Source organism: Sus scrofa, chromosome 9, assembly GCF_054392235.1.
Source record: "Sus scrofa isolate SSC_HxYL_T2T_F1_AM1 chromosome 9, Sscrofa_HxYL_maternal_Yorkshire_Landrace_v2.0, whole genome shotgun sequence".
Classification (NCBI taxonomy): Eukaryota; Metazoa; Chordata; class Mammalia; order Artiodactyla; family Suidae; genus Sus; species Sus scrofa.
This window is the reverse complement of record NC_139391.1, coordinates 12,893,613-12,921,131: the sequence shown is the minus strand read 5'-3', so window position 1 is coordinate 12,921,131 and position 27,519 is coordinate 12,893,613. Positions and strand designations below refer to the sequence as shown.

At 41.0% G+C, this 27,519-nt stretch overlaps 1 protein-coding gene across 6 annotated transcripts in view; it reads left to right on the top strand.

Annotated features, from left to right (window-relative positions):
• The window catches only part of NARS2 (asparaginyl-tRNA synthetase 2, mitochondrial), a 142,649-nt gene extending 122,460 nt beyond the window's left edge, over positions 1–20,189 (top strand). For 4 of the 6 annotated variants that reach the window (XR_014814769.1, XM_084975471.1, XM_003129702.5 and 1 more), the window contains 3 exons: positions 13,154–13,251; positions 15,638–15,664; positions 18,909–20,189. Coding sequence is in view for 3 of the 6 variants with exons in the window: in XM_003129702.5 (XP_003129750.2) it covers positions 13,154–13,251; positions 15,638–15,664; positions 18,909–19,053 (270 nt within the window). In the remaining 3 variants the exon portion in view is untranslated. Of the gene's footprint in view, positions 1–12,718; positions 13,252–15,637; positions 15,665–18,908 lie in introns of all 6 variants that reach the window. The other 2 variants (XR_014814770.1, XR_002335551.2) reach the window with 1 other exon arrangement.
• Positions 20,190–27,519: the final 7,330 nt, after the last annotated feature.

Sequence of the window (27,519 nt, the reverse complement as noted above, 5' to 3'; positions counted from 1 at the left end):
TTAACCAGTTAGGTACCTTGGTTATTAGGAAGACAGATTTGAAAGAAATCCAGAAAAGAACAATGTAGATGTCATACTATGCCCTAAGATTGTGAAGGTGAGAGTCAGAAGGTTTATAAGCTTCCAGTTCCACAGTTGTGACTGTGTAGCTGCAAATATTCCGGGTAAACAAAAACCTCACCCAAAGGTCTAAAACTAACATGGTGCACAGTGAATTCTCCAGGAAAATCGAATATTAAAGGAGGTTCGTAATCAGAGATAAATATGAATCTTCTAAGAATAGCATTTTAAAAAAAGAAGGTCCAAAATTTACATAATTTAGACCTGCAAAAAAGTGCCAAGATCCCAAAAGGTGTTTTACTTATTTTAGTTTTATTAGCCACAAGACCAAGCAAGAAATGGGTCTTATTTGATGCATCAAAGCTTGCTTCAAACCCTCCCCCTCCACGAGCCTCAACTAGACTACATACTTCCTCTTCTTCCAGAATAGCTGATTCTTTTTCTTTTAAGGCGGTGAATTTTTTAGTTCTGGCTCTTAAAATTTTGCATGTGCTTGCCATACAGAGTCAAATTCTGTACACTAAAAATGACCCTCCTTCAAAACCTCCGAAATGATAGATTTTGGATATACCTATTCTGTCTAATAGAGCTACATGGGGAATTTTTTTTTTTTTTTTTTTTTTTTTTTTTTGGCCATGCCATGTCATGTGAAAGTTTCTAGACCAAAGATCAAGCCCATTGTCACAGCAGTGACCCCAGCCGTTGCACTGACAACAGTGGATCCTTAACCCAGTTTGCTAGACCCCAGCTGCTGCAATGACAACACCAGATCCTGAACCCTCGTCGCCACAAGAGAACTCCGAGCTACCCAGGGATAGAATGCTTTATTTCAGGGCTAGTGGTTCCCAGTCTTAAGTATATTGTTTATTAAATATGTATTAAGTTTATTAATGTTAATATAGTATATATTAGTAAACATTTAATTAATGTAAGCATATTAAATATTTGATAAATATTTGCTTAAATATTTTGAAGTGAAGGCCAGAGAGCCACTTGGTTGTCTGTTCTCTTCCAACCCTGATTGCCTATAATTCTAAATTTAAAACTCTGGATTAACATGAAGAACAAATTTTTCATCTTGTGTCTCTCAGCTCCTAGCATGTCTTATCCATGTTTAAAAGCTGGATTCTAGGAAATATGATATTCCTTTTGTGGCCATAAATACTCCCTTGACCTGTCTCCATTATCTGAGAATAGAAGCGGTAACTACAGGGTCCTGGTCGGAGTCCAGCTCTTTTAATTGTATGAGAATGTCCTCATGACATTAACAGAGCTCTCTTATCCACCTGTCCAAAGCCTTTTGTTTCAATACTTGCTGTCCTGAGGCACCAAATCCACATTCTAAAATACTTGCCTGTCCATCGTAGGTCCTCCGAGTTCTTGGAAGAATTACTAACATGTAGTCAACCGGCAGTGGTAGAGTGAAAAAGACTTTTTGTACCCTTTCTGCTCACCAGCTTACTGAGTGGTAGGAGATGCAGTAGAAGTAGAAACCCTCAGTGAATTTCTCTCTGCTCTCACTCTGATTCAGCCGAGTGATAAAAATCATGTCTAATGTTGTCTCTTTAATGATAGTAATGAGGACTATATAGCTCTCGGCACACGTTCTTAAATTATTACATTCTTTATTTATATCAGCTATTTATAAACTAAGAATTCCTGTCATGGCTCAGTGGTTAACTAATCTGACTAGCATCCATGAGGACATAGCTTCGATCCCTGGCCTCACTCCGTGGGTTAAGGATCCAGCATTGCTATGAGCTCTGGTGTAGGTCACAGACATGGCTGGGATCCTGCGTTGCAGTGCCTGTGGCATAGGCCAGCAGCTAGAGCTCCTATTTCAACCCCTAGCCAGAGCCTCCATATGCTGCCGGTGCAGCCCTTAAAAGCAAAAAAAAAGAAAAAAGAAACAAAAAAACAGAACAACTTAATAAGTAAGGCAAAGTTTAAGAGTTTATAATGTGATATTTAAAGATTAAATATTTAATTTAAAACATTCAATGTGTTTTATGGATTCGTAATTTTTCATTAATTGCATTAAATCTTTATTAGTTTTGTGTCTTCAGATTCTTTTTTTTTTTTTTTTTTTTTTGGCTTTTCTAGGGCCGCTCCTGCAGCATGTGGAAGTTCCCTGGCTAGGGGTCTAATCAGAGCTGTAGCCGCCGGCCTACGCCACAGCTACAGCAACTCGGGACATGGGCTGCATCTGCGACTTACACCACAACTCACGGCAACACCAGATCCTTAACCCACTGAGCAAGGCCAGGGATCGAACCTGCAACCTCATGGTTCCTAGTCGGATTCGTTAACCACTGAGCCACGACAGGAACTCCATTGCTTTCAGATTCTTGTCCTTAAAACTGTCTCCACATCCCTCCCACCATGACCTCCCCCAAGAAAGAATCACCAAGTCACAAATATAGATAATATAGACAGCAAATAAACATTTCCAAAAAGTAAGTATTACTAGTAGATGAAGAGATACAAATTAAAATAAGCTACTGTTTCCTCTATTTAAATATTTTTGTTTTATTGCAAAAGTGTAGCATATCTTTATTGTAGAAAATAAGGAAATACAAACACAAGAAATCATAGCAACACACAACACAGTTAACATCTCATTGTGTAGCTGTTGTTCTGTTTTCTGTCTGTGTCTACAATGTATCTAATGGTCTCCTGTTGATGTACACTTGAACCTTGTTGGTGTAAGTACTGCTGCTATAGTAAACATCCTCTGGGGTGACTTTTTTTTTTTTGCCTTTCTGATTATTTTGTCAGAACTAGTTCCTGGAGCTGCCTTTATTGAGTCAAAGCATATTGCATTTTTAGGGCTTTTCATTATCTTTTGCCAAATTGCTGATCAGAAGGGTTGTATCAAATGTATGAGAGGATTGGTTTATGCCTTCTCAAACCCATGTTACTGATGTTGTTTAACTCCAAAGTGGTGTCTCTTTGTTTTAATTTGTACTTCTTTGAATAATAGAATAATGTAATGAATAATGGCAGTGAATAATGTTTAATGGATAATTAATAATGTTTTAATTTGTACTTCTTAGAATAATAATATAATGAACAATAACCAGAACATATGTGTTCTAAAAATAGTTCAAATTTAAAAACATTTCATTGTCACCTTTTTTATAAAAGAGACACACACAACCCCAGATATTCAACAAAAGGAAAGCAGTTAAATAAAATATGATACTTCTAAACAACAGGCTGTGCAGCTATTAAAACATGAAGGTGCAGAGTATTTTTACTGACATAGGAAAAATATTTATTGCGTAATGCTAGCTAACAATTAGATGGTAGAGGAGACAAGATTAAGATGTCAGAATAGAAGGACTAGAGCTCAACTTCTCTCATGAAAACAACAAAATTACAACCAAATGCTGAACAGCCTTCAGCCAAATGGACTGGAAACTTTGAAAGAGATATCCTGCTGCAGAAGACAAAGAGGAGGCCACATCAAGAGGCAGGAGGGGCAATAACATGATATAAGCAACCCCATACCTCCTGGGTGGGAAGCCCACAGACTGGAAAGTATTTGTATCACAGAGACTCACCTACAGGAGTGAGAGTTCTGAGCCCCATGTCAAGTCCCCACGCCTGGGCATCTGGCACTGGGAAAGAGATCCCCCAGAGCATCTGACATTGAAGGCCAGTGGGGCTTGTGCGCAGGAGCTCCATGGGACTGGGGCACACATGGGCTTTCATGTGCACTGGGTCCCAGGGCAGAGCAAAGTCTCCATAGGAATCTGGGTCAGACCTGACCACAGTTCTTGGAGGACCTCCTGGGAAAACGGGGTGACTGTGGCTTGTTGTGGGGGAAGGACATTGGAAGCAAAGCTCTTGGAAATACTCATCAGCGTGTGTTTCTCTGGAGGTGGCCATTTTGGGAAAATCTGGCCCCACCCATCAGGGCTGAGAAGCCCCAAGTCAAACAATAATCCAGGTGGGATCACAGCCACATCCATCAGTAAACAGGCTGCCTAAAGAACCTCCAGGCACACAGCCACCTCTAATCTCACTCAGAGACAAAGCACCACCCACCAGAGGGGTGGGAATCAGCTCCACCTACCAGTGGGTAGGCACCAGTCCCTCCCATTAGGACGCCAATAGCAAGCCCCCTACCAACTTCAGCCACAAGGGGGACAGACATCAGAAGTAAGAGAGGCTGTAACCCTATTATCTGTAAAAAGGACACCATACCAAAAACCTATAAAAATGAAAAAGCAGAGAACTATAACTCAGATAAGGGAGAAAGAAAACCCAGAAAAACAGCTAAGTGATCTGGAGATTTTCAGCCTCCAGGAAAAAGACTTTAGGTTGATGATGCTAAAGATGATGCAAGACATTGGAAATAAACTGGAGGCAAAGACTGATAACTTAGAGGAAACAATGAGGAAAGAGATACAAGATTTAAAATTTAAGCAAGCAGAGATGAAAAATACAGTAACTGAAATAAAAAATTCATTAGAAGCAACCAAGAGCAGCATACAGGAGGCAGAAGAACAAATAAGTGAGGTGGAGGACAGGCTAGTGGGAATCACTGATATAGAACAAAAAAGAGAAAAAAGATTGAAAAGAAATGAAGAGTCTCAGAGAACTCTGGGACAATGTTAAAACACACCAACACCCATATTATAAGGGTGCCAGAAAAAGAGAGAAAGGGACGGAAAAAAATATTCCAAGATATAATAGCCAAAGACTTCCCAAACATGGGAAAGGAACCACTCACTCAAATCCAGGAAGCACAAGGAGCACCATATAAAATAAACCCAAGGAGGAACACCCCGAGACACACATTAATCAAACTGACCAAAATTAAAGACAGAGAAAAATATTGAAAGCGGCTAGGGAAAAGAAAGAACATGCGAGGGAACCTCAATAAGGTTATCAGCTGATTTTTCAGCAGAAACTCTGCAGGCCAGGAGTGAGTGGCACAATGTACTTAAAGTCATGAAAGAAAAAACCTCCAACCAGGATTACTTTACCCAGCGAGGCTCTCATTCAGATTTGAAGAAGAAATAAAAAGCTTTACAGATAAGCAAAAGCTAAGAGAATTCAGCAACCCTAAACCAGCTTTACAACAGATACTAAGGGAACTTCTCTAAGCAGAAAAGCCACAACTAGAAACAAAAATGCCACAAATGACATGACTCACCAATAAAGGCATATATACTGTAAATGCAGTCACCTCTGAATGCGAGAGCCCTTGAGTTCTGTAGGCTATGAAAATTCAGAACACTGGCCCCATTGCTGATGTGTATATCAAAGGAATGATTTCGCTGAGCCCATGCCTCTTGTTCCTGCTCCCTGCCCTTTGTTGCAAAAACTCCTATATATCCTAGCTCCTCCCTCACCCCCCTTGGAGCAGTTTCTCAGGGCTACCTGAGATTCTGTCTCCTGGACTTAAGTCCTAATTTCACCCGGAGTAGAATTTAACTCTCAAAAAAACAAACAGGGAGTTCCCGTCGTGGCACAGTGGTTAACGAATCCGACTAGGAACCATGAGGTTGCGGGTTCGGTCCCTGCCCTTGCTCAGTGGGTTAACGGTCCGGCATTGCCATGAGCTGTGGTGTAGGTTGCAGATGTGGCTCGGATCCCACCACGTTGCTGTGGCTCTGGCGTAGGCTGGTGGCTACAGCTCCGATTAGACCCCTAGCCTGGGAACCTCCATATGCCGCAGGAGCGGCCCAGGAAGTAGCAAAAAGACAAAAAAAAAAAAAAAAAAAAAAAAAAAAAGAATGGTAAGTTTTATATGGAATTTGACTCCTGCTATATTCTTTAAGCATGTAATAAAAAAAAGAAAACTGCAAGAAAATATACCAGCATGTAATTACTTCAGCATAGTGATAGGTGGTTTTTAATACTTTCATATTTTTTATGACACTTTCTACATTTTTTGTCATTAACCTTTGTTTGATCTTATGATTTTTATTTTTTCCATTGTAGTTGACATACAGTGTTCTGTCAATTTCTACTGTACAGCAAAATGACCCAGTCATACATGTATATATATATTCTTTTTCTCCCATTATCCTCCATCATGTTCCATCGCAAGTGACTGGATAGAGTTCCCTGTGCTATATGGCAGGATCTCAATGCTTATCCATCCCAAATGCAATAGTTTGCAGCTGTTAACTGCAAACTCCCAGTGCATCCCACCTTCCCCCTCCCCCTGGGCAGCCGCAAGTCTGTTTTCCATGATCATGAGTTTCTTTGCTATGGATGGGTTCCTTTGTGCTGTATATTAGATTCCAGATATAAGTGATATCATATGGTATTTGTCTTTCTCTTTCTGACTTACTCCGCTTAGTATGAGAGTCTCTAGTTCCATCCATGTTGCCACAAATGGCGTTATTCTTTTTTATGGCTGAGAAGTATTCCATTGCATATATATATATACACCACATCTTCTTAATCTGTTCATCTGTCGATGGACATTTAGTTTGTTTCCATGTCTTGGCTATTGTGAATAGTGCTGCAGTGAACATACAGGTGCATATATCTTTCTCAGTGAAAGTTTTGTCTGGATATATGTGCAGAAGTGGGGTCACTAGATCATACCGTAATTCTGTATTTAGTGTTTTGAGGTACCTCCATACTGTTTTCCATGGTGGTTGTACCAGTTTGCATTCCCACCAACAGTGTAGGAAGGTTCCCTTTTCTCCACACCCTCTCCATCATTTGTTATTTGTGGACTTGTTAATGATGGCCATTCTGACAGGTGTGAGGTGGTACCTCATAGTAATTTGGATTTTCATTTCTCTAATAATCAGTGATGTTGAATGTTTTTTCATGTGCTTGTTGGCCATTTCTGTATCTTCTTTGGAGAAATGGCTATTCAGGTATTTTGCCCATTTTTCAATTGGTTGTTAGCTGTTGAGTTGTATACTTTGTGTATTTTAGAGATTAAGCCCTTGTCATTTGCATCATTTGAAACTATTTTCTCACATTCTGTAAGTTGTCTTTTTGTTTTCTTTTATGATCTCCTTTGCTTTGCAAAAGCTTGTCAGTTTCATTAGATCCCTTTGGTTTATTTTTGCCTTTATTTCTGTTGCCTTGGGAGGCTGACCTGAGAAAACATTTGTAAGGTTGATGTCAGAGAATGTTTTGCCTATGTTCTCTTCTAGGAGTTTGATGGTGCCTTGTCTTACTATTACGTCTTTAAGCCATTTTGAGGTTATTTTTGTGCATGGTGTGAGTTTCATTGATTTTCATGCGCCTGTCCAGGTTTCCCAGCACCGTTTGACGAAAAGACTCTCTTTTTCCCATTTTATATCCTTGCCTCCTCTGTCAAAGATTAATTGACTGTAGTTGTCTAGGTTTATTTCTGGGTTCTCTATTCTGTCCCATTGGTCTGTAGGTCTCTTTTGGTACCCATATGACACTGTTTTGATGACTGTGGCTTTGTAATATTGCCTGAAGTCTGGGAGAGTTATGCCTCCTGCTTGGTTTTTGTTCCGCAGGATTGCTTTGGCAATTCTGGGTCTTTTGTGGTTCCATATAAATGTTTGGATTGTTTGTTCTAGTTCTGTGAAAAATGTCATGGGTGGAATCCCATTGCAGATTCCATCCCTGACCTCGATCAGTGGGTCAAGGATCCCGGCGTTGCTGTGGCTGTGGTGTAGGCTGGCAGCTGTAGCACTGATTAGACCCCTAGCCTGGGAACCTCCATGTGCAGTGAGTGCAGCCCTAAAAAGACCAAAAAAAAAAAAAAAAGTGTCATGGGTAATTTGATAGGGATTGAATCTGTAGATTGCTTTGGGTAGTATGGCCATTTTTATAATATTAACTCTTTCAACCCAGGAGCATGGAGTATCTTTCCATTTCTTTGAATCCTCTTTAATTTCCGTGGTTAATGTTTTATAGTTCTCAGCATAAAAGTCTTTTACCTCCTTGGTCAGATTTATTCCTAGGTATTTAACTTTTGGGGGTGCAAATTTGTTTTGTTTTGTTTTGTTTGCTTTATTGGGCCACACCCATGGCCTGTGGAGCTCCCTAGGCTAGGGGTCTAATCAGAGCTACAACTGCCACCCTACTCATAGCCACAGCAATGACCTACACCACAGTTCACAGCAACACCAGATCCTTAACCCACGGAGGGAGGCCAGGGATTGAACCCACAAGCGAACTCCATGGGGTGTGATTTTAAAAGGTACTGTATTTTTATATTCCTTTTCTAATAATTCATTGTTAGTATACAGAAATGGAACCAATTTCCGAATGTTAATCTTGTATCCTGCTACTTTGCTTAATTCATTGGATCTGTTCAAGTAGATTTTGTGTGGAGCCCTTAGGGGTTTCTCTATATAGTGTCATGTCAACTCTGCATACAGTGACAGTTTTACCTCTTCTCTTCGAGTTTGGATACCTTTTATTTGTTTTGTTTGTCTGATTGCTGTGGCTAAGAATACTATGGTGAATAAAAGTGATGAGAGTGGACATCCTTGTCTTGTTCCAGATTTTAGTGGGAAGGCTTTCAGCTTTTCTCCATTGAATATTATATTTTCTGCAAGATTGTCATAAATGGCTTTTATTATGTTATGTTCCTTCTGTACCCACTTTGCTAAGAGTTTTTATCATGAATGGATGTTGGATGTTGTCAAATGCCCTTCTGCATTTTTTTTTTTTTTTTTTTTTTAGGGCAGCACCCACGGCATTTGGAGGGTTGCAGGCTATGGGGTCGATGAATTGGACTATAGCTGCCAGCTTACACCACAGCCACAGCCACGCAGGATCTGAGCCACGTCTGTGACCTATTCCACAGCTCACAGCAACACCAGATCCTTAACCCATTTCATGAGGCCAGGGATCGAACCTGCAACCTCATGGTTCATAATCGGATTCAATTCCACTGTGCCCCAACAGAAACTCCACTTTTTCTGCATCTATTGAGATGATCATGTGGTTTTTGACTTTTCTTTTGTGAATGTGGTATTTGATGTTGATTAATTTGCATATGTTGAACCATCCTTGTGAACCTAGGATGGATTCCACTTGGTCATGGTGTGTGATCTTTTTTATATGTTGTTGGATTCGGTTGGCTAAAATTTTGTTGAGAATTTTTGCGTCTATATTCATCAAAGATATTGGCCTATAATTTTCTTTTTTGGTAATATCTTTGCTTGGTTATGGTATTGGGGGATAGTGGATTCAGAGAATGTCTTTGGGAGTGTTCCTTCAGACTTTTGGAAAAGTTTAAGAAGGATGGGTATGAGTTCTTCTCTGAATGTTTGGTGAAAAGAATGTATATTCTGATTTTTTGGATGTAATGTCCTGAAAATATCAGTGAAGTCTAACTTTTATGTCATTTGGGATCGCTGTTGCCTTAGTGATTTTCTGTCTAGAGGATCTGTCCACTGATGTGAGTGGGGTGTTAAAATCTACTGTTACTGTAGTCCCATCAGCTTCTCCTTTATGTCTGTATTTGGTGTATGTATTTGGGTACTCCTGTATTAGGGACATGTATAATGACAAGTGTAATATCCTATTCCTGGGTGGATCCTTTTATCATTAAATAGCGTCCTTCCTTGTCTCTCTTTATGGGCTTTGTTTTAAAGTCTCTTTTGTCTGATAGGAGTATTGCAACTCCTGCTTTCCTGTCTTTTCCAGCCGCGTGAAATATCTTTTCCCAGACCCTCCCTTTCAATTTCTATGTGTCCTTTGCCCTAAGGCGAGTCTCTTGCAGGCAGCATATTGTAGGCTTTTGGTTTTTTTTTTTTTAATCAGTCTGCCACTCTTTGTCTTTTGATTGGCGCATTCAGTCCATTGACATTTAAGGTAATCATTGATAAATGTGTTTTTATTGCTATTTTAAACCTTGTTTCCAGTTGATTCTGTTTTTCCTTTGTTCCTTCCTTTTTTTTGGTTGGATGATTTCCTTTTATTTATGCTTGTGTCCTGTTCTTTTAATTTTTTTGTGAATGCAATGTTTGGATTTGACTTGTGGTTGCCCTGTTTTTCAAGTCTATTAACCCCTTCCTATATCTGCTTGCTTTAGCCTGATAGTCATATAGGCTCAAACACATTCTTAAAAAAAAAAAAAAAAAAAAAAGAGTCTAGATTTTCTTACTTTCCTTCCCCACATTCTATGATTTTGAAGTCCTTTTTTACCATGTTTATATTTTTCCTTTTTCTGTTCCTTGTGTTTTTCGTCACTTTTACAATAGATTTTTTTTTTCCTTTTAGATCTGTAAACTGGCTTATTTAAGTTGGATTGCCTTCCAATTGTGATTTCCTCCATGGTATTTCTTCTTACTTCATTTTTATTTAGAGGAGCCCTTTCAGTATTTCTTTTAGAATGGGTTTAGTAATGGTGTACTCTTTTAGTTTTTGTTTGTTGGAGAAATTCTTAATTTCTCCTTCTATTTTTAAGTGATATTCTTGCTGGTTAGAGCATTCTAGGCTGCAAATTTTTCCCTTTTAGAATTTGAATATATCTTGCCACTCTCTTCTGGTGTGCAGTGTTTCTGTAGAGAAATCAGCTGATAGCCTTTGGGGGGGTTTCCTTATAATTAATGCTTTGTTTTTCTCTTGCTGCTTTTAGAATCCTGTCTTTAACTTTTGCCGTTTTTATTATAATACATGTCTTGGTGTGGGCCTCTTCGGTTTCAACTTGTTTGGGGCCCCCTGTGCTTCCTGCATCTTGATATCTGTTTCCTTTAGATTTGGAAAGTTTTCAGCCATAATTTCTTCAAATATATTTTCAAACCCCTTTTTCTTTTTCTTCTTCTGGAATTCCTATTATGCGTAGATAGACCCACTTTATGTATTATCCCATAGATCTTTTATACTGCTTTTGTGTTTGTTTTTTTTTAATTTGGTTTTCTGTCTGCTGTCCTGATTGGGTGATTTACATTATTCTTTCTTCCAAGTCAGTAATTTGTTTCTCTTCATTATTCATTATGCTCTTTAGTGCCTTTAACTCAGGTTGTGTCTCTGCAAATGAATTTTCTTATTTTTCTTGGTTCCTCCTTGTATTTTCTAGTTCCTTTCTAAAGTAATCTGCATTATTGTTTATATCTGTTGTTAATTCCTTCATATTCACCCTCTGCCTTTTGAACTCAGTGTCTACTAGGCTTCAGAGTCCTGTTTCATTGTTTGCTGCTTCAGGCAAATTCTCCTGTTCTTTTAACTGGAAATATATTTTGTTTATGTTTTTCTTTTTCTGTGAGTTTAGGGAAACCAACTACTGTAGTCTTGGAGGGCTGTTTCTGTGCAAGAGCACCCCCTTTGTATTTTGTGGGGAGTTAACTATTTATTTTTTGTCTTCGGAGTTTGGATATTTGCCATCTCTTTCTCTGGTGTGAGCAGGCTGTTATCCCCAGGGTGGTGAGTGTGTTTCCAGAGAGAAAGAGGCAGTGGGTGGGGCTGGTAGTCAGTGCCTGGTTGCTGGGCTCTTGACAGAGCAAGGACCTGCAGGAAGGTGGCACAGGCTACTCCTAGTTGCAGGGCCCTGGGAAGTGGTAATGGGCCTCAGGCAGATTGAAGCAGTGTCTGGAGCATTTGGCAGTGGTAGTGGCAGGGCATGTGAGTTCCCAAGGGGGTGAGAGCAACAGCGGGTGGTGTTTGGTCACAGTGCCCTCCTCTGTGGTGCCCTCTGAGGTGATTGGGGCTGTAAGTGGTGCCTATTCATGGACCCCCTAGTGGTGGCGGGCCACGCCCTCTTCTGGAGTCAGAGATGACTGTGGCGGATTGCCCCCGCCATCTATAGACCACACAGGAGGTACTGCACAGGCTGCCCCTCGTTGTAGTGTCCTAGGACGTGACAGTGATCAAGCATGTGTGGGCACTGCCCGAAGCATTTGGCAGTGGCAGCAGCAACGTGGGTGTGTTCCCAGGGAAGTGAGAGCACCAACAGATGGTGCTTGGTTGCAGTGCCTTCTCTTTTGGCCGACCTCTGAGGTGACTAGGGCCGCAGGTGGAGCCTGGTCACAGACCCCTAGTGGTGGCGGGCCCCGCCCCCCTCTGGTTTCTGAGATGACTGCTGTGGTTTGTCCCCATTGTCTGCAGATCACGCAAGAGGCACCTTGTTGCACTTAGCCTCCTGCTACCTTTACCCCACACAAGACGAGCCTGGCCACCCATAGACCAAGCAAGTAGCCTTTTGATAGCCATAGCCTGTGCCATAGGCGCCCTGCCCTTTGAGTCTGATGGCGGAAAGAGAGTCCTATGGCGGTCCGCCCCTCCTCCTCTCACCCTCCCCACCAGTGGCACCTTGCTTCTCCTGTGGGCCCAGACCTCCTCCTTGGTTCCCTCGGCTGTGGCGCTCTGCTCCCCAGCTCATGGTGCACCGCTCCCTGGCCCCTCAGGCTGTCCCCACGCAGTCGGCCCCAGTCCTCTCCCTGGGACTGACCTCTGGAGCCTGAGTCTCCGTGCCCAGCCACCACCCGAGCATCTCAGGCTGTGGTGTCCAGCCCAGTGGTGCAGATGGTCTGGGCAGCTCTTACTCTGTTTTGCCCTCCTCAGTCCAGCTGCTGCGCTTTTCTCGGCGACTTTGAGGCCCCTCTGGCTGATCTCCCCATCAGTTAGGTGGCTTCCCAGGGGGTGGGTTCCTTTTCCCTTTCACTCTTCAGGAGTGCTAGTCCCGCCCTGATTCCTTTTCTCTCTCTCTCTCTCTCTTTCCCTCTTTCTCTTTTGTTCTGCCCAGTTATGGGTAGGGTTTCTTGCCCTTTTGGGAGGCTTAAGTTCTGCTGCCAGCGTTTAGTAGAGGTGCCGTGCACGTGTGGATGTCTGTTTTTGATGTGTACGGTGGAAGGTGAGAGCGGTGCCTTACTCTTCCACCACCTTGGTCCTTCTCTCGTAAGTAACGTGTGTATCGTATTCGTGCAGAAAACATTTTGGTAAGTACACCACATAAATGGTGCCAGAGGGGAGAGGTAATTGTCCACCTGCATTTTGTAGTCTAAAGATTATATTAAACATATGGGTTTGAAACAGGGAACGTGAGTTGGTAACATAAGATTCTGGTAAGCAGTTAAACAGCCAGTTGTCCAAATGTTAAAAGTTCTACTTGCTTGAGAAGCTGACACTTACTGGAATACCCTGAAAAAGGAGTGCTGTTTATGTCTTTTTTTCTCTTTAGGTTGCTGCTGTTGATCTTCTGGTTCCTGGAGTTGGAGAGCTTTTTGGAGGAAGCCTCAGAGAGGAACGGTATCATTTCTTAGAGCAGCGGTTGGCCAGGTATAGAAGAAACAAAATTCAGAAATCGGGGGTGGAGCACTCGAAGGCGGTCATGGGAAAGTAACAGAGAACAGCACAGCGCCCAGGTCTTAGCACCCGAAAGGCCTGGGCCTCAGATTCAATAGCAACATGTTGTTATTGAACCGCGCAGATTCTCTCTCTGAAAGACGAGAGCTGATCTATGAAGCTCAATGCATTTTGCCTGTTATTTGTATGCATCTCTCCCTAGGAAATAACTTTTTTCAAAGCTAGTGATAGGAGTTCCCGTCATGGCTGAGCGGTAACAAACCCAGCTGGTATCCACGGGTTTGATCCCTGGCCTCGTTCAGTGGGTTAAGGATCTGTGGTTATGGCTGTGGTCTAGGCCAGCAGCTACAGCTCTGATTCGACCCCTGGCCTGGGAACTTCCATATGCTACAGATGTGGCCCTAAAAAGACAAAAAAAAGAAACAAAAAGTTAGAAAAGGATGGAGTTCCCATATGGCTCAACAGGTTAAGAACCTGACTAGTATCCGTGAGGATGCGGGTGCCGTCCCTGGCCTCGCTCAGTGGGTTAAGGATCCGGTGTTGCCCTAAGCGGAGGCAGTATAGATAGAAGATGCAGCCCGGATCTGGCGTTGCCGTGGCTGTGGTGCAAGCCGGCAGCTGCACCTGTGATTAGCCCCCTAGCCTGGGAACCTCCATGTGCCAAGCATTCGGCCCTAAAAAGACAGAAAAGAAAAGAAAAGAAAGAAGAATTCCCTCCTTAAAGTTTGTTCTTCATGTTTCTCTTCTCCATGTTTTTGTTTTTTTAATTTTACTCTAAATTATGACTACCAGACTCCTACAGAGGTGGAAAGACAGGCTCTAAACAGGGTAAAGCTAAAGATGGAGGAAGAAAGATGCTAGAAGTATCTGCTAAGCTAGCATTTAGGATAAGCACTTTTCCCTTCCTTGGGTTTTTTACTCTATCAGCATCTTGATGTAGGTAATTGAAGAACTTTATTTTAACTCACTGTTTGAGACCTGAGAAATGACTCTATGAACAGAAAAAGTTTTGGAGATGAGAAGTAGGAATCATGTTTAATCGAGCTACCACTTCTGCATATGCATGATCTGCCAGCAAACCACAATGACTTCCTAAACTAACCAAGGTCATAAACCTCTATTTTCCATGGTTTCCACTTTTGCTGTGCCAGACTTGAAAAAAAATAAATAAGTGACTTTCCCATAGTGAAGGCTTAATGCTTCTCTCCAGAAAATACTAGGTTTCATCGTAACCTGGAAAAGTCATGATTGTTTGAAAACATCCTGTTAAACTAGCCGTGTGTAAGGCCTTCTTTTCCTAATGGAGAAGTACTTTGAAAGCTGATGCTCTTTCACCATCCCAGCCTATACATCTGTTGGGTAACTTGGTTTTGTAATCCCAGTCACGTGAGCTGCTCTATCGGGTTCGGGTCCAGAGAAAAGAAGGGAATACCAGCTAGACTGCTACTCTTTACTCTTACTGTAGTGGTAAGAAGTCTGGGAAAATCGTAGGATTGAAGTGATGGTGAAACTCCTTAGATGGAAGGAATTTGAAGGTAGTCTGGAGTGTTTTTTTAAGTCACAATAAAAATCACACATGGCAAGAAACCTCCTCTGTTGAAAGATTCATTGATCTGTTTTCTTTGCTTGCTTCCTTCCTTCAGGAAACCTTTCCTCATAACATTAAATGTTTACCGAATATCTGATAATATCCAAATTTATCTTTCCTAATGAAATGGATATGTGTGTTTCCCTGTCTCAGGGACTCGGTGACTTCTGTTCGTGTTTTTCATATTTTTGTATATTTGAATTTTCTGTAATCCTGATCGCTTTTGACTTACACAGTGGTGCCAAACACTCTTTTAAAGGGCTGAAATTAATTTTAATGAGTACTCAGCTTAAAGTTTTATTAACATTTCTTAAATTGGCAAAAACCAGTTTGCAACCATGTTGCGAAGGCAGCCTCAGAATCTATAGTATTGTTTTAATATTATGGAATATTTAATTGTGTCCGTACGTCTCTTGTCTGTGTGTGCCTTTTGATAACCTTCTGTAGTAGTATTAGTATTCTTCTTATGTCACAGGACGATAAATTCCGCCTCACATGAACCCTTTCTTTGGGGTTGTGCAGCATACTTTCTGTAGCATTTATTACTTGGTAATACCTTGGACTTTTGGCTAACTTAACTGTTAGTTAACCTGCCTTTCATACCACCCAACAACAGTTCAGCTTCTCAACTGTCCTTTGTGTTAATGGCACAGATTTGGGTGTGTACTTCTTTATAAGGCACTTTGCACACAGCCCAGAGTAAATGTTTGGTGGTTGGCATGTTTATCTTATTGCCGTTCTCTGAAAGAATTGTGTTGTTTTGCTTTACAGGCTGGGACTCCAAGAAGCCTACCAGTGGTAAGAACATGGCCCCAATGACTCTTTTCCTGGCCGTGGGTCTGAGTGCTACACAGCTTTCAGTTGTATTTCCAGGGTGCTATAGAGTAGTGTTAGGGAAGAGTTTCTCAGAAAATCATTTACTCCTTTTGAGTCCCTGAAAAGTCATAATGGTAGTATCGGTCATTTATTTATTACCTTTTGTATGCTAGATAATGGGGTTAAAATTTTGATGGATCTTATCTCGTGTACTCATCACTATGCCCTGTGAGGTAGGTGCTAGACTCACTCCCTTTTTATAATCCCTCCAGGCCTGAGGCCTGGAGATGCAAGAGCTCGCAGTTGGAAGCATAGAGCCGGAGCTTGGTTCCTAACCAGTATGCTTCATTTTCTCTGGGTGTGAAATTAAGGGCTAGAGATAAGCGGTCTGAGATCTCTACCCAATGTAGAAATCTAAACGGCTCAGGGAAGATCATCTGTTTGGATACTTAAGTTGCTCTGGTTTTCTTTCTGCAGACCCTTTTTTCAAAAAGTGCTTTTCAATATATACAAATCGTTGACTTTTATTTCTGTGATAAAACTCTTTGGGGGTCTTGATTATAATATCAGTAGTATTGTTCTTTTGCTCGCCTCAGGTGGAGGAAAGTTCAGGTCATACACCTGCCTTTTGGTAATGAAGGAGCTAGATTTCAGAGATGCAAAAAACCTAAAATTGGGTTCAAGCAATAGCCTTTGAATGCCTTATGCTTTACCATTAATGACCTTTGGCGTCTTTAATCTCTCTGGGTGTTGGTTTTCTTGGCTGTAAAGTGTAATGGTATTATCTGCCTCACAGGTTATTGTGCGGGTGAAATGAAACAATATAGGATAACTGAACAGAAGCTCAGTTTAGTTTCTACCCTCACCTTCTTTTGTACTGAGTCGTACTGTTAGGTAGATGAGCCTGGTGGTCAAGCTTATGCATTTTAAACCTCAGCTTCTTTCTGTCTCCGAGATAACATTCATACTGTATAAAACTCTTAATTACTTGTTTAGACCTTATCTGGTCTTTATTATTTCAATACTATTCTTTTCCCAACTAAAGCTTTCAAATGTTTCACATCTTCAAATATAAATGTTTATTATTTTGTTCATAAAAAGAGACAGGCCCCAAATGGAGTCCCTTGTACTTAGCGCAGATCACCAAACTGAGACTTAATACATAACTTAACTACAGTTTCAGCCTCTCCCAGGAGTGGAATCTTAAACCAGTGAGTCTCGAATTACCTGGTCCACACCAGTGAGGTGATCCGCCTGACCGACCCCTCCGGTGGTGAGGGAAGGTGACCTTGTCTGAAACAACTTCCTTGTCCTGTCACCTTCGGCCTTTCATCGTTTTGTACAGCCCTTTGGATCCCTTTTCTCTGTGGTAGATGGGATCTGCCCCATTCATGAATCACTGCTGAGTGAAGCCAATTAAGAGCTTCAGAATTTTACTCACTCGAATTTCATTTTTTAGCAGTTGGAAGCTGCTTTCTCTCATATCGTAATCATAGTAAAATACCGTGGTAATCAGAGTGTTTTAAAGGTAGACAGGACCTTAAAAATCTTCAAGGCTGTGACCTCTGCTAGTGTTCGTCCACATTCTTGAGGAGCCACCCCAGGTGTTTTAAGAATTTTCTCACTTCCTGTTTCTACATGCCACATGCAAATAAAGTCTGTAATTAGTTCCACAATTTTTGTTCCATCTCTTCTGTAATCTGGCTGCCCTAGAATCAATATCACAATAATCAAACAAATACACGTTCTTTAGAAGACTTGTTTTAGAAGCAGATTTTTCCATCGATCAAAGCAAAGGCAAGAAGAATGCTACAGCTAGAAACCCTCTTCTGAATTTAGTTTCTTGGCATTTCTACCAGTGTTTGACACTGTTGTATAAGAAACGTAAAGACAGCTAAAGCTAGATGCTGGACTTTTAGCAATCAGCTCAGATCCTGCAGGTGTTTGTGGCAGGTGGTTTGATATGCCCTTCATCTCATGTTCTCCCTAAATCAACGTATACCCTGTCCCCATGCCTTGCAAACTGTAAGTTGATTCAGCTACCAAATATTTCAGTCACTCAAGACTGTGTTCCTTCCAGTATTCCTGAGAGTTCTTACTGATCAGAAGTTTTATACTAGATACTCCTGTCTTACTGATCTCACACTTGGTTGAAACTCATCTAGTTGCAATTCACCTTTGATTTTAGAAAGAGAAGTACTTAATCTTAACTGCCTAAAATACCTATACATGTAGTCATTGTTATTAATTGTTGGGAAATAGGTTTTAATCTTTATCCTTGAGAAGCTAAATGACTACCAGCTATGGTGCTTAAGTTTTGTGCTGCATTTTTGTATATTTTACAAATCATTCAAGAACCTGTGAACTTACTTTAATCAATATTACACAATTTAAGAATTTCCACCACCAAACGATATAATAAAAAAATTTATAGAGTCTTCCTCCTCTTCTTCCTTTCCTAAAATAATTTTATCCCAGGCTGGTGTGTTGGAATCTGAGTTTGAATCATGATTACCAATATCTAGCACTTTCTAATCTTGTGTGGATAGAACATGCATGGATGGGCTTCAGAGGCTGGTAGACTTTCAGCAAAATGACTCTGGACATCTTCCACTAGGTCTAAAGCAGAGAGCTAGAAGTTTTTCCTCACTCCAGTGCTTCAAGAGTGTGTTTTTATGCCTTCAAACAGTAAATCTTCATACAGTAAGCATCTGTCCCAGAGCAGCCACTAGAGATGCAGGTCCTGCCCTTAGAGCCTAGTCTAGTGGGGGGTATCTTTTTGTAATACATCACACACAACTTTCACCACTACCCCCTCCTCCCCGGTGTATTGAATAATACGATTTTGGTAAGAAAAACAAGAGCATTATCATTAATATACTAAGACATAGAAGAGGAATATATTTAAAGGAAAATAGTATCGTTATTAGAAACTTTTCTGTAGCCTCAAGGGACAATTTACTGTACATAGATACTTAAAAAAATAAGGATCAAGTGACCAAAGCCCATGAACGCATGGTGGGATATGCTGCCGTCTGTCTGGGTGGTCCTGCGCTATGAAGACTTCACCTTCTCTGTGTCCTTCATCTGTCTGCAGAGTGAAAAGGCTGATCTGCCACAGTGATGCAATAACAAATGATTGCAGAATACTTTTGAAACATAAAATTTACATAACATCTGATTTTATGAAGCATGAGTAGGTAATGATTCTCTTTTTCAAAATCAGGTATCTGGACCTCCGTCGATTTGGATCTGTACCGCATGGAGGTTTTGGGATGGGATTTGAACGCTACCTGCAGTGCATCTTGGGAATTGACAATATCAAAGATGTAATCCCTTTTCCAAGATTTACTCATTCGTGTCTTTTATAGCTGGAAGATTGGTTAAGGAAAACCACACCAGCGGAGGTACTGCACATGAACACACACGGGAGAATGCATGTTTGAACTGCAGAAATGCAGGAGTTTTCAATATGTAATTGTCATGCTGGGAGATAGATGAAAAATACACATGATCAGGATTTTATTAGAAAGTTGAAGGCATTTCATGAAAAGATGAACTCGCTCAAGAAGAGAGACTTATAGCAGATGGAATCTCAGATCTGCTGTATCAATTAAGAAGAAATGAACAAATTGAATTAGATGATATTAAAGGTCCTTTCAAACTCGAAGACAGAATGAAAGAGTGTATTTTACTTAGTCTTTAATCAGTAGGCCACTGCCCTGTGTGAACTTGGAGAAGCAACTAGTAGCTAAAAATAAAATGTTGGATCTTTTCTCACTTGCCATTTAACCTATCGTAAATTCCCATGTTATTCTCAGTGCTTTACTAAACATCACAGAAGAAAATATTCCTTTTGGGAGTCTTCATTGAGTTAATAAAGCTGCTGTTGTGAATTGAAATCTTTTTTCATCAGACTGCCTGAAAAAATTACATTTAATAACTGTTGGTCCTTAATTATAAAAACTGAGATATATTAATTATTTAAGCGAATCACTGGTATGTTACAGTTAGTTTATGTTAGATGTTTATAATGTTTCTGCTAAGCAATAAAAATATACTTTTGATGCCTATGAAAGAAAGAAACAGGTTTTTAAATTCCATTTGGCCTTTTCCCAGTGAAATTTGGAAGAAAGGTATTTTCAATCCAAGACAATATATAGCTAAACCTAAAGGGTGAGTAATTCTGGAGTCAAAAAGTAACGGAGGGTATCGAAGTGAGAAGATCCCTGATCTGGGCGTTCGTGACCTGACAGCTCTGGCACCGCATGTGTGAGTTCAGATGAACCACTCACTCTCTCTGAACTCATGCGTCAGTTTCCTCACAGAGTTGATATAGTAGTTACATAACTCTGTGTGTGTGTGTTTCAGACTGTGAAATGCTGCCTAAATTTTGTTAAACTCTTTACCTTTAGTCTTCATTGAGGCACGGATCGATGGACTTAATGGCAAATTGTAAACTCAGTACAATTTATAATCCTATGTATTAAATGATTATAAGAAGACATAACATGCCTGCATATTCAATTTTCTGTCTCATTAGATAACTTTTCTTAGGTCATTTCCTAGTGAGTTTCTGTGTGCATTTTATTTTAACCTAATGCAAAATCAAACAGCTGGAAAGAGCTGCAGAACATAGAGGTGGAGTTCACAGAGAGCACTGGAGGTTGTCGAGTCAAACTTCTGCGCAAAGCAGAGGGTTCTGTGTATCTCGGCAGCCTCTCGGCAGCGAGCTCAGTGCCCCACAGAATAGCTCATTCCGTTTCTGCACCTAATTGGTAGCTTTTGCTGAGCCAAAATCTGCTACCCTGGAACTTTAATCCTTGAGCTTCGGTACCAAGTTTAGGACAGGATAAAAAGAACAATTATGGCTTTCATTAGGTTTGCTTCAACCATGAGTTTGAGAGGTAAATGCACTTGTTTAGTCAACAGATATTATTGGAACTTATTCCGTAAACCAAGAACTGTGCTAGTTACTAAATAAACTGTGGCAAAATGACCCTTGCCTTCATGAAATTTACAGTAGATTAGAGAAGATATACCCACAATAAGTAAGTAAATGTATAATTTGAAAATACGGCATGTGCTATAAAAATTGTATTAAGAATAGGGCAATCATAGATAAGCTTGCTAGAGGAGGCATCTCTGAAAAGATGAAATTTAGCCTGAGACTTGGAAGATAAAATAGAAACTCTTTTCAAACATTTGCAACATCAGTTAATTTGATTTGACATTCAAGTCTTGATACTGTATTTTGTGGAGCAAGAATCAAAAACATTCACAGGCCCCAAACCTGGATGCACTAATAGTTTCCAAGGCTATCAGGAATCATACTTACAGTGATTTTTTTTTTTTTTTTTTTTTTTTTTTAGGGAGTCTGATCTTTATATATTTACTTATTTTATATTGGAGTATAATTTGACTTACAGTGTTGCATTAGTTTCAGGCGCATGGCAAAGTGACTGAGTTATACATATATCCATTCTTTTTCAGATTCTTTTCCATATAGGTTATTACAGAATACTGAGTAGAGTTCCCTGTGCTGCACAGTAGGCCTGTAGTGATTATTGAGGAGCAAGATAGAATTGTGATGTTAGTTTAGCCATGGTAGCTGGGCATCAGAAAATAACAGTGTTAGAAAGAACACTGAAGAAAAGCAGCCCCAGGTTCTGGTCCCAGCGACGCTGCGCTGTGGAGCCTCAGGCAAGTGAACTCATCCTTGTGGCCTCCAGTTATTTCATCTGCAGAGCTATCTTATCATTTTGAAGTAGATGAACTCCAAGGATCTTTCTGTTTCTTAGTCTTCTCTGGATATGTGCTGGACATAGTCACTAATAATAATGGATTTAGAGTCGACCTTTAGATTTTAGTTTAGTACATACTAAGTCTCCAAAAACATAGAATGAGGTCAGATCACTGAAAGTTTAAGAATAGGAGTTCCCATCATGGCGCGGTGGAAACGAATCTGACTAGGAACCATGAGGTTGCAGGTTGCATCCCTGGCCTCGCTCAGTGGCTTAAGGATCTGGCATTGCCGTGGACTGTGGTGTGGGTCGCAGACACGGCTTGGATCTGGCGTTGCTGTGGCTCTGGTGTAGGCTGGGGACCACAGCTCCAATTAGACCCCTAGCCTGGGAACCTCCATATGCCACGGGTGTGGCCCTCAAAAGACCAAAAAAAAAAAAAAAAAAAAGGATAGACTTAAGTGTGTTCCGTGTGTGTGTGTGTGTGTGTGTGAGTGACATGAGAGAAGGTCTTTCTCGAGGAGTCAAACATACACTCTTCCTTTTTGAGTCTCCAGCAGTGTATTTCCAAACTCCATACTTACTCATTCTTCTCTTTCACAGTTGATCACACAGTGAGTATCTGGTTGAAGCCAAACACTTGCCCCTTATAACAACCTCATAATTTCCATCTTTGGCTCAATACTTAGATTTTTACCAATAACTGAACGAAAACCAAACACTAATGTCAGACAAGGATGATGAAGATGACAAACCTAAACTGTTGCTTGCAGGCGGCAATCAACAGAAAAAAGTTTCAGATGTTGACTTAGCAGCTGACATCTGAATATCCAAAGAGCATAGAATTATACATACAAAGAGCATTGTATAATTCTATGCGTAATGAATGAAAGAATGGATTTAATTGTTGAGGATGGCCTATTCTGTAATACCCTAGGGCTTAATTTGTGAGTTAAAAGGCAATTTGAGGGTGTTAATTTTCACTTGAGTAACCAGTTTCCAACAAGGAAAAAATCAGATTCTGCTTTCCTAAGATTTCCAAACATTACCTCAAAATAGTAACCCAAGTAAGAGTGTTTTCTAAAACTTAGAAATGTTTTTTCCATCATTAATTCCCATTCTCATTTCAAATTTTGAAGTAGGTGGAGAAAAATAGTTACTTTCCATCTGGCTGTCCTCTTGCTGGGGGAAAGTTGTGCTGTCATGGGTTTTTTGTTTTTTTAAGTGGGGGGGGAGCATCTGACAAGAACTTAATTGTGTGAGTGATCCATTCCAGATCTAGACATAGCTCTTCCACCCTCTGACCCAGCCCAGAGACTCTTTAACTGTCCCAGAACAGCAGAGGAACTGTTTGACCTTTTGTCCCTCTGACACAAAATCTTCCAGAAGCATCTCTCTATGGTATTACATGTTCGTATTCCCTATAAATTGAATCTAGACATTCAAGCATGACTGAACAGGCATTGAAGATGCAGTTGGTGAGATGTACTAACTCTACCTGTCTTTAAATCTCTTACTTCAGGTAATTATGGATGACAGATTCTTATTTGGATTGGGTTGCTATTTATTCGTATATTTATTTTAGTAAGTGATGAGGCAAGGACATAAAAATGCAGAGTTGAAAGACAGATTGGCCTGGATTGAATTGATAAGAGATGTGTGGGGCTTTTTGGCTTCTGATCAATATTTGTATTCAGTCTGCAGTCTAAAGTATGTATAATAAAAAGAAAACAGGTGGGAGTGGTATCTGATTGTACTTCTTCCCAGTTTATATTCCAATTAAAAGACAGAAAAAGCATTAAGGAAAGAGTGGAAAGCAGCCTTAATCACCCTACCCTAAAATGATTTAGTAGGATTTCCATAAGACAGGTCTTTGTAGACCGTGGTCAACTCCCCTTCAGAAACTTAGACATCCCACGTTGCCAAGAGCTCTAGCTTCCGACCCGCTGAGACTCCAGCTGGCTCTTTTGCAGTTTGCTTTTTGGAATCCAGTGGATTTACAGCTCACATTAGGACACTGGTAGTTTCTGGGGACCTTTGTAAAGAAATCAGGAGTTTAGATGGCTCTTAAGCTGTCGTTGAGGCAGCTAATCATCGCATTAATACAGTCTGTGATCTGCACTAACATTCTGTTCAGAATTGTTAATAATGTAACTGTCATTCGGACATTACAGTTTCGAAATTTTTTTTTTAACAGGTCCAGTGTTGTAGACTTACTCTTTGTAGCTTCCTGTCCCCAACATTCATTTGGTTTAATGAAAGATTATTTTATTTGTTTTGAAGATGGGGTATTAGGAGTTCCTAACAATGAGGGAGCGTAAGACCACAAAGGTCACTGCGCTCAAGCCTCCAGAAAAAAATGAAAGCACGGAACTTTTTATAGTAGTCAAAGAATCTTGCATTTGAAGCCCCAGAGTTTACTTGACATATTGCAAAACACTTTGGGGGAGTTCCCGTCGTGGCGCAGTGGTTAACGAATCCGACTAGGAACCATGAGGTTGCGGGTTCGGTCCCTGCACTTGCTCAGTGGGTTAATGATCCGGCGTTGCCGTCAGCTGTGGTGTAGGTTGCAGACGCGGCTCGGATCACGCGTTGCTGTGGCTCTGGCATAGGCCGGTGGCTACAGCTCCGATTCACCCCCTAGCCAGGGAACCTCCATATGCCGCAGGAGCGGCCCAAGTAATAGCAACAACAACAAAAGACAAAAAAAAAAAAAAAAAAGAAAACAAAACACTTTGGTCTCTGATTTCGTTGTTCTGTACAAGGAGAAGAAATTGAAGACTATGACGGAAAATGATGGTGGAGCCCAAATACATTGTGGTAAAGAGAAACATTGAAAATGGAATATAGAGTCCAGACCCAGCAGTGTACTTAGGCTCACTATGCAATTGTTTTGTTTTTGTTTTTGTAAGTCTGTGTTCATATTTGCCCTACTTTCCTCTTAGGATCATGCTAGAATATATACATAGGAAGATAGACTGAAAGAACTTTAAATGGGAATTATTAATATCCCCCCTAAAGTGATCAGCCTTTGATATTTCAGGGTGATACTCTGAGACTAGAAACGTGGTGGGTTCCTGTAGCAAAGTTTTTGTTGTTGTTGTTTGTCTTTTTAGGGCCACACCTGTGGCATACGGAAGTTCCTAGGCTAGGGGTCGAATCGGAGCTGTAGCCACTGGCCTACGCCAGAGCCACAGCAATGCAGGATCCAAGCCGCATCTGCAACCTATACCACAGCTCACAGCAACGCCGGATCCTTAATCACTGAGCAAGGCCAGGGATCAAACCCGCAACCTCATGGTTCCTAGTTGGATTCGTTAACCACTGAGCCACAACGGGAACTCCAGCAAAAGTTTTTTTTTTTTTTTTTTTTTTTTCATGCTACAAATACACGTGCACACAGCTAAAACTACATTTTGCACAACCTGTCCTCTGCCATGTGTAGAACCTTCTCTGACGCTGGCTCAACAAGAACTGCTGGTTTGCTGTCTTCTAAGGATCCTAGATTTGAAAAATCTCTTAGAGATCGTATCCCTACCCTGTATGTGATGTATAAACTATTCTCTGTATGTTCCCCAGTTCCCAGTAATTTACCCCCTGAACCTTCAGTGAGTAAGTACCGTCTGCCTCGAGATAATTTTTTATCCTTGGAGAATTCTGATTGTGACCTGATAGTAACAAAGCCAGCCTCTGCATGGCATGCAATGTAATAAATTAGAAACAGCCACACTCTCTCTTCTCAGAATAGAATCTCTGTAGTTGCTCATTTCTAATAGTCTGCCTTTCCCTGAAGGGCTGCACCCCATGAGGTTATTCACCAGGCAGTGTATCCTCTACGTGGGTTCCTGTCTTGGTGGGGTATGTTCCCTTCACTGTCCACTCCGCTGCGACTGAGTACCCTGTGATGCCAGTCTTGATGGGAGGAGAGCTTCAAGTCTCCAGGGCCTCCTTCTATCTGTCTTCCTGTAGGCATAATACTGCTGAAAGATCTCAGCTACAGTTTCAGAATGTTCAGGGCAGTCCCAACCCCCTTCATTTGGGGATTGCAGAAAGGGACTTGGCTGATAGATAGATTTGTTGTTGAAGAACAAACAGTCCCTTCACTGGAGATTTCCACTGGTGGTACATTTTCTTTGCAGTGCTCCAAAACGCAGGAGCTGATGCTTATACAGAGAGTATGGTCTGGCCCGTGATCTCCTTAAATGCAATTTCCATCTACCACCTTCTGCATCACAGGGTTTTGTATCAGGAAACAGTTGGGACAGATTCCTGCTGGGAAATGTGCTGGATATTTGGTGTCTTGGAAGGGGGGTTAAACCCAGAGAGAGAAAACTCTGGCTCACATCTGACACTCTTCTTACCAGCTGTGGAAACGAGCAAGTTACTTCATCTGAGTTTATAGATGCATCTACAACATGAGGGTAATATTTATCTTACAGAAGGTTGTGAGAAATAAGACTATGGGGAAGGGTTTCATAAACTGAAAACACTTCCAAATGTAAGGTCTCCTACAAGAATCCTTTTCAAAACTCAAAGTCTGTATGAACTAAGGTGTTTATTACATGTTGAATGAATTTTTTTTTTTTTTTTTGTCTTTTTGTCTTTTTGCCATTTCTTGGGCCTCTCCCACGGCATATGGAGTTTCCCAGGCTAGGGGTCTAATCAGGGCTGTAGCTGCCAGCTTACGCCAGAGCCACAGCAACGCGGGATCCGAGCTGCGTCTGTGACCTACACCACAGCTCATGGCAACACCGGATCCTTAACCCACTGAGCAAGGCCAGGGATCGAACCCGCAACCTCTGGTTCCTAGTTGGATTTGTTAACCACTGTGCCATGACGGGAACTCCTGAATGAAATATTGTATGGCCATCAAAAATCATAACAAGAATTAGTTCTTTTGCAGCTCAGGGGGTTAAGGATCCAACGTCACTGGTGTGGCTCAGGTTGCTGCCACAGCACAGGTTCGATTCCTGGCCAGGGCTCTTCCGCTTGCCACGGGCGTGGCCTATGTGTCGGGGGAGGGAAAGCCAGCCTACCAGGTGATCTTGCTTTGAAACTGTGCAGTATGGACCTTGCCACACCTCTCAACCTTTATCTCTTTTCCTCACTTTCTCTTCCACCACCTCTCCAATGCATTTTCTCCATGCATCTTTTCTCTCCCACTAGATTCCTCCTATGCCTGTATTACAGCAATGGCCAGGTCCTTCCCCTGCCTTTCCCCACCCTCTTCCCCCAACCAGCTAGGTCAGCTTTATTGAAAAAGCAAACCAACTTACATCTAGTTTGCTGATTTGTGTTCTTGTATCTGGTTCATGTTCCTCAGAAAACTTGGGAGTGAGCTCTTCATTGTTCATCAACCACAAAAATAATGTGGAAACTTTCGTGTCTTTATTTTGACTGGCGACAGCAAAAAAGTGAATGACCCAGTTGAAAAATGGGCAAAAGACCTGAATAGGCATTTTTCCAAGGAAGATGTACAGATGGGCAACAAGTACATGAAAAAATGCTCAACATCACTGGTTATGAGAGAAATGCAAATCAAAACTATAATGAGATACCACCTCAAACCAGTCAGAATGGCCATCATTAATAAGTTCACAAATAACAAATACTGGAGGGGGTGTGGAGTAAAGGGAACCCTCCTGCACTGTTGCATGGGAATGTAAGCTGGTACAACCACTATGGAGATCAGTATGGAGACACCTTAGAAATCTATACATAGAACTACCATATGACCCAGCAATCCCACTCTTGGGCATATATCCGGAAAAATTTTTCCTTAAAAAAGACACCTGTACCTGCATGTTCATTGCAGCACTATTTGCAATAGCCAAGACATGGAAACAACCTAAATGTCCATCAGCAGATGATTGGATTAGGAAGATGTGGTATATATACACAATGGAATACTACTCAGCCATCAAAAAGAACAAAATAATGCCATTTGCAGCAACATGGATGGAACTAGAAACTCATAATGAGTGAAGTCAGAAAGAGAAAGACAAATATCATGTTATCACTTATATCTGGAATCTAATATAAAGCACAAATGAACCTTTCCACAGAAAAGAAAATCATGGGCTTGCAGAATAG